Source organism: Meleagris gallopavo, chromosome 1 (genome assembly GCF_000146605.3).
Source record: "Meleagris gallopavo isolate NT-WF06-2002-E0010 breed Aviagen turkey brand Nicholas breeding stock chromosome 1, Turkey_5.1, whole genome shotgun sequence".
Classification (NCBI taxonomy): domain Eukaryota; kingdom Metazoa; phylum Chordata; class Aves; order Galliformes; family Phasianidae; genus Meleagris; species Meleagris gallopavo.
The window spans coordinates 115110954-115117892 of NC_015011.2; the positions used below are offsets into that span (position 1 = coordinate 115110954).

General features: G+C 44.7%; 1 protein-coding gene across 1 annotated transcript in view; it reads left to right on the top strand.

Annotated features, from left to right (window-relative positions):
- Positions 1 to 973: 973 nt before the first annotated feature.
- Positions 974 to 6939, top strand: part of LOC104915274 (maestro heat-like repeat-containing protein family member 2B) — a 16158-nt gene continuing 10192 nt past the window's right edge. The window contains exons 1-2 of the mRNA XM_010726084.3: positions 974 to 1087; positions 2184 to 2316. Of these exons, the coding sequence (XP_010724386.3) occupies positions 974 to 1087; positions 2184 to 2316 (247 nt within the window). The remainder of the gene's footprint in view (positions 1088 to 2183; positions 2317 to 6939) is intronic.

Here is a 6939-nt window from a genome sequence, read left to right on the forward strand (position 1 = left end):
AAAAAGGGAATGAAAAGGGAAATTTAAAAGGAGAGGGGAGGAGAGGGGAAGAGAGGAAAAGAAGAAAGGAAAGGAAAAGAGAGGAGGGGAGGAGACTGGAGAGAGAATGTGGAGGGAATGGGAAGGGAAGGAAAAAGGGAATGAAAAGGGAAATTTAAAAGGAGAGGGGAGGAGGGGGGAAGAGAGGGGAGGAGAAGGGAGGGAAGGAGAGGGAGGACAAGAGAGGGGAGGAGAGGGAAAGGGAGAAGAGAAGAGAAAAAGAAGAGAAGAGAAAAAGAAGAGAAGAGCTAAAAAATTGTATTATTTATTAAAAATAACTAAATAAATGCCAGAATTCTGGCTAGGATGTGAAAAGAGTACTTTTTTTTACCAACTCTTCATTTTAATAGCTGCTGTCTCTTCTCCATACCAGTTACAGAATCACAGAATCACCGAATGTCAGGGATTGGAAGAAACCTCAAAAGCTCATCTAGTCCAATCCCCCTGCCTTAGTAGGAACACCTAGATTAGGTCACAAGGGATGTGTCCAGGCAGGTTTTGAATGTCTCCAGAGAGGGAGACCCCACAACCTCTCTAGGAAGCTCATTCCAGTATTCTGTTACCCTCACCATGAAGAAGTTTTTTTTCTAGTATTAATGTGGAACCTCCTATGTTCCAGCTTGTACCCATTGCCCTTATCCTGTCACTGGATGTCACTCCTCCTCCTGACAGACATCCTTTACATATTTATAAACGTTCATTAGGTCACCTCTCAGTCTCCTCCATGCTAAAGATCCCTCAGCCTTTCCTCGTAAGGGAGATGCTCCAGTCCCTTCATCATCTTTGTGGCTCTGTGCTGGACTCTCTCAAGCAGTTCCCTGTCCTTGAACAGAGGGGCACAGAACTGGACAGAATACTCCAGATGCTGTCTAACCAGGGCAGAGTAGAGGAGCAGGATAGCCTCTTTTAACCTACTTACCATGCCCCTTCCGGTATGTCCCAGGGTGCCATTGGCCTTATTGGCCACAAGGGCACAGTGCTGGCTCATGGTCACCCTGCTGCCCACCAGGACCCACAGGTCCCTTTCCCCTACGCTACTCTCCAGCAGGTCAGTCCCTAACCTATACTGGTATCTGGGGTCATTCTTGACCAGATACAAGTTCCCACGCTTGCCCTTGCTGTATTTCGTTAAAGTTCTCCCCACCCAACTCTCCTCCTGCCTAGGTCTCGCTGGGTGGCAGCACAGCCTTCAGGCATGTCAGCCACTCCTCCCAATTTTGTGTCATCAGCAAGCCTGCTAACAGGGTGTTCTACTCCCTCATCCAAGTCATTGATGAATATATTGAATAGTACGGGTCCCAGTACTGACCCTTGAGGGACTCCACTAGACACAGGCCTCCAACTTGACTAACTCTGTTCCACTGACCACAACTCTCTGGCTTGTTTCCTTCAGCCGGTTCACAGTCCACCTCACCACTCAGCTGTCAAGATCACGCTTCCTCAGTTTAGCATTTAGTATTTACCATTTATCAGTATTGTAGTGCCTTATTAGCTCACTCTGTGTGTATATCTATGATAAATACAGGAGCACTTTGGTCTTACATGGGTCTTACCCGGACTCCTTATTTTACTGTAGAGCTGCTGAGTTCTGTTACGCCTGGGCTGTGGCCTTGCAAGTAGCAACAAGCCTGGCTGAAGCTGCCCTGCTGGCACCCAGCCACCTCCATCCGGGCTTCAGGATGTGTCTCTTAGCTCCACGTTCCATCTTGCCAGGCTCTCACTGAATGCACACTTTGCTTCGTTTTATTTTCTCCCCCTGCCGACAGGCACGGCTTAGGCAAAACACTTGAGTATTTTGTCTTGAAGTATTTACTTCCTCAGAAGCCGTCAGCCTGGCACCCAGTCAGATTCCCAAAATAAGCCAGTAAGGACTTAAGTAAACTGCCTGCAGGTGTTGCCCAGCTGCTTCATTGTGAAGAGCCCTTGAACTTTGCACAGACCCTTCAACCAGAAAAGGATGGCCAGGACCTACCCTGCTGCCTACACATCCTGATGTGCTGCTCCTGCCCCCAAGCTGGGACTGGGCTGCCCAGCCCTCCTCCTCCAGCTGCCTGCTGCTGCCTTTTTTCCACTCGCAGTTGGCACTCTGAGATCATCTTTAACACTGCTGTTTATGAGATACTTGGCCATCTCCCCCACCGCAGACAATGGAAGAAGAAAATGAAGCAATTGGCAGCAGCCAGCCAAATGGCTCCCTCCAGAAGTTGTCTGAAGCAGAGGAAGGGGGCCCATGGAGAGACCTGGGGAGTTCTGTCCCCATCCAGATCAAGGGGCCTGGCAAGGAGGCAGTTTCATCCCCTGACTGAGCAAAAGCCAGATAACCAGGCTTGCTGTAGATGATGGAGAGAATTTAACACCAGGTTTCTGCTGTCTGTAACGTGCATACATCTGGACGCAGACCTATGCTCCACCAGCAATGTGTTGATAGCCCTACCAACCCCCTCTCCCCCCCCAAGCTTTGCTCCCACAAGCCAACCATATCCCCCACTACCACTAACAGCAGAACAATTTAAATCCAGGCCACAGGGAGAGCTGTCAGCTGCTGCAAACCTACATTCAGCTGCAGCTGGGCTGGAAATCTGCTCCTGCTGGTGTTCGCTGTAGGGAATTAGGCCAAGGGAATAGCTCTGGGAGGTCAGTCTCCAAATCTAATGTTTAAAGGGAGCTTTTTTTTTACACTCATTTGCACACATGCCTATTTGTCTGTGCCTTCATGCCATTGAAGAGCTCACCTGGCTGTATTTCCACATGCAAATAATTGGTGTAAGTGTTTTCTGAGTTTGTGTATGCACGTACATACATACACACTGACTGGAGGAGAGGCATTGCATTAAGCTGACTGCATCTATGTTTGAAGCAGATTTGATAATGACCCTAAATATGGACCCAAGTGTTCCTTCTGCTGCTAATTGACCTAATGGATTTCATATTTGTAACTAGGCAGTGGTTTGTACTGTGAGTTTCTTTTTGTTTGCTGCAATAGAAAAAACAGGAAATACTGGGATACTGGATATAAGGAAAAGGTCTTTAACAGTGTGGGTGGTGAGGCACTGGCACAGGTTGCCCAGAGATGTGGTGGATGCCCCGTCCCTGGAGACTTTCAAGGCGAGGCTGGATCAGGCCCTGGGCATCCTGGTGTAGCTGTGGTGTCCCCGTTCATTGCAGGGGAGTTGGACTAGATGGCCTTTAAAGGTCTCTTCCAACTGTAAGGATTCTGTGATTCTATAACAAATACCATATTTGCACATGTAAATTGCCATGAAATAGTCCCTCAGGCAATTGCCAATAGTGGGTTACTAATAGATTGGAGCAGTTGCACTCTAATTTATGATGGCAAATTCAGGGGCAGAAATCCATAGTGATTATGCACACAACAGTGCTATATATGCATATTAATCTATTTTAATAGCAACTTTATTCTAGATCCTCAATCAAAAAGCATAGTGTTTGTTGTCAGAAATGAAAGCATGTATTTGCAGAAGGGGAGAAAAAGACCCAGGGCAGTAAATGAGACAACAGATTAGTGCTTGAGGGGAACACATCTGCCATCTCCAGGTATGCATCTTGCTGCTATACAGACCTCTTCCTATTCAAAAGTGCATCCCTGCAATCTGCATTCGTGCTCCACTTTATCTGTTCGTCCATTTGTACCCTCCTCCCCTCTTTCCTCCTGCTGTTCCTTTTCCCCCTCATTTCCTTCCCCCTGTGATGCCACCCAGCCACTCCACTGCACTTAGCACATGAGAAATCTGGGAGCAGATGCCTCAGCTCTTCCATGAGATCATCAGACACAGTCGGGAAAATGGCCACTGAAAAATAATAAAAAATGGGCATTCTACAGCCCTTGAACTGGCACTATTCTGGAGCGCCAAATGGTCTTAATAAGTAAATAAAATGCAAGCTATTTATCAGAGAAATCAGAATGGCACCTTTGTATCTGTTTCTGTCTCATGAGGAAAAAGATATAATTAGGTAGATTTTTTTTTAATTAAAAACCCACTTAATTTGGAACCACTCCAGCCTGCTGAATAAGTATGTATCTAGGTGCACTTATAAATACATTTTCTGTACCAGATAGAAAAAAACCTTGGAGGGAGACTCCCTGGTTCATCGGGTGGGCACGCACTGGGACAGGTTTAAAAACATTTTAGTGCAATTGATGGACCGTGACCTCTTAGTATCAGTCAAATGCAGATTTATTTTCTAAGAGATATGCTATTTAAAGTTCGTTTGAGCCAAGTTAGAGAAGTCTGCCATTGAATTTTTTCAAGATCAGTCCAAGGTATTCTCCAGCTCGTGCCAAGCGATAAAACCTTTCTTTTTGTGTGCATTTCTGGACACAGCTGCTCTCTCCTCACAGGCAGATTATCTTCACAAGGTTCCATTTCACAGAGATAGCCACATTTTAAACATGGAAATTTCACTTTTCCTTATTCAGACACTGAAACAGAAGGAAGAGTGATTTACATGTGTTGTACATACAAAAGGAAGGAACAGGCGTGTACTCAAATATTGTACTAATTATTTTTCACTTGTAGTTCTCCATATGTTTGCACTGCAGTCAGAACAATAGAAGAGATCTCCTCTGGTTAATTTTACACCTGTAAAGTCCGCTGGATACAAACCAAGACAGTGTGGCCAAGTGGATAAAGTGTCTGGCTTATCTTGCCAATGAATTCATATTCTCTGGGAGTTAGAGAAGATGGGAAGAACACAAGGAATTCAATTATTTTCAGTCTTTAGCAGATTTTCATTACTTTTTTACCCTTCCTACCTCCAAGGAACAAAACCCCTGCAGCTTTATGTCTCTAATGCAAACACTCAGAAAAGCCCTTCACATCCTCTGTGTTCACGTAGGCAAGGAGGGAGGGATCCTGGGTTCCCTCTGTGTAGCCTCTGCGGGGTCCATGCTTTGTGCTTAGGAGCAAGCTCTCTGTTATCACCACCCCAAAAGCAACCAAGCTGCTGTGTTTTTCTCCCATTACAGCGGATGGAGTCTGCAGGGTTTCCACACCAAGCCTTGGAACAGGTGACCTTGGGCAAGGCACAATACCTGTTCCTCACCTCCCCCCCTCTATGAACAGAGAAGTGATGCTTCCTGCCTCCCCCTGCTTACTTTCTCAGGGCTGAACACTGCCTGGCAAGGACTGGCTCTGCTGTGTGTCCCCCACCCGCCACAGCAGGCTCAGACCTCCGCCATAGTCACTACGCATTACTGTAATAGATATTAATAGAAATAATTAGCGCTCCACAATTGTGCAGATTTAATACGCCTGGGAGTCTGACACTAATTTATCAATAGCATAGTTTACAGTACATCATTGGTATTCTTTGTGAGCCATGACCTATATTCCGATATAGAGGATCTTCAAGGTTCCTTTGCAAATAAAAGTAAATGTTAATTAAAGCACTTTCTTCGAAAGGCTTTCTTTCAAATGACCTCCAGTTCCAATATTTGTTTTATGGGGCACACAGATTGGAGATTCACAGTCTCACAGGAAATGTCATATGAATGTAGGAAGGAAAAAGGGAAAAGAAAAACCTGTAAAGAAATAAATTTGCTTCTACAATACATCAGGATGTAGACTTTGGCTTATAAAGGCTGAAGTGAAGAGAGTACCTATTACAAACATTTGAAATGCTATCTTTAATTAGAACAGGTTTGGAACAATTTTTCTTTATAGTGGAGGAGATGCCTGGGACATATAGAAATGAAATGCAGGGTAATGCTAGAGTTGCCTTCAAGAGAGTCTTGCAGATATTTTGTTCTCCTGTTCACAAAATGTTCTCTCTTAAAGAAAACTCTCTTACACAGCTGATATGAACTCTGAGATTGTGTCTTTCTACACAGTCCTTTGCAGTATATTTTCAGTTACATTCACAGTGCACTTCAGAACATGAGATCCCATGCAAAACGCAATGCCTTTTGCAGACATAAACACTCCTATTTTTGCAAAGAACTATTCATTTGTTGTTGGAAAGCCCACAAAAGCTCAGCTACAATATATGATCTCAGTGTATCATCCTATGACATTCACATCACCAAAAAACATTCTTGGTTTTGTTAAAAACAGAACAAAAACCAAGCCTGCAACATCCCCGGGGAAGAGAAGACTCTACTATTGTTCTTTAATTTCTGATGTAAGACAGGAGATACCAGACAATGCAAATTACTAAGTCACCCCACACCAAGCTGCATTTGCTTAAACAAAAGATCTCCCAGCTGATCCTCTCGAGTAGGAATAAACCATGTAAAGGCAAAAAAAGCTCTCTGTTCAAAAACCAAAATGCTTTTGTCTAGCTAGGTATGTTGTGGAGCTGTGAAAGAGGTAAATCAGGCTGATGTGGGGAACTGCTTGGGCTGGAGCTGTCTTGGATGGGTTTGTTCTGTGGGAAATTGGGGACCTGCCTACAGGGTGGAAGCAGAAGAGTGTGAGGCAGACAGAGGAGAAGGCGAGGAGGCACTAGGAAAATAGGGGAAATGCTTATATTATAGCACAGAGGACACTTAAGTGAGTCCTGTTATAAGGATAGGCAGCGCTTCACTAGTGAAAAGAGATCAAAAATTGATTCAGGACAAGGTGTACAGCAGCAATCTGCTTCTTTCAGCACTTTTTCTTTAAACATCCTAGAATTCACCAAACAGAAGATATATTACACATTCTAATATAATCCTCCAGAGGGGATTCAGCTAAAAGGCTGTCAGCAGAAAGGAAAAAAAAGTGTTCAAAGTGTGCACATAGGGTTAGGGACTCCACATTTCAGCTCATCTGCAGCTGGAGATCAGATGCATTTGCATTTGCTTCCCTGGCAGAAACCTCATATTCATTACCAAAGCTATTTCAAAATATTTCTATGGGGAGGAGAGGGGAGAAGAGGGGAGGGAAGGGGAGGGGAGGG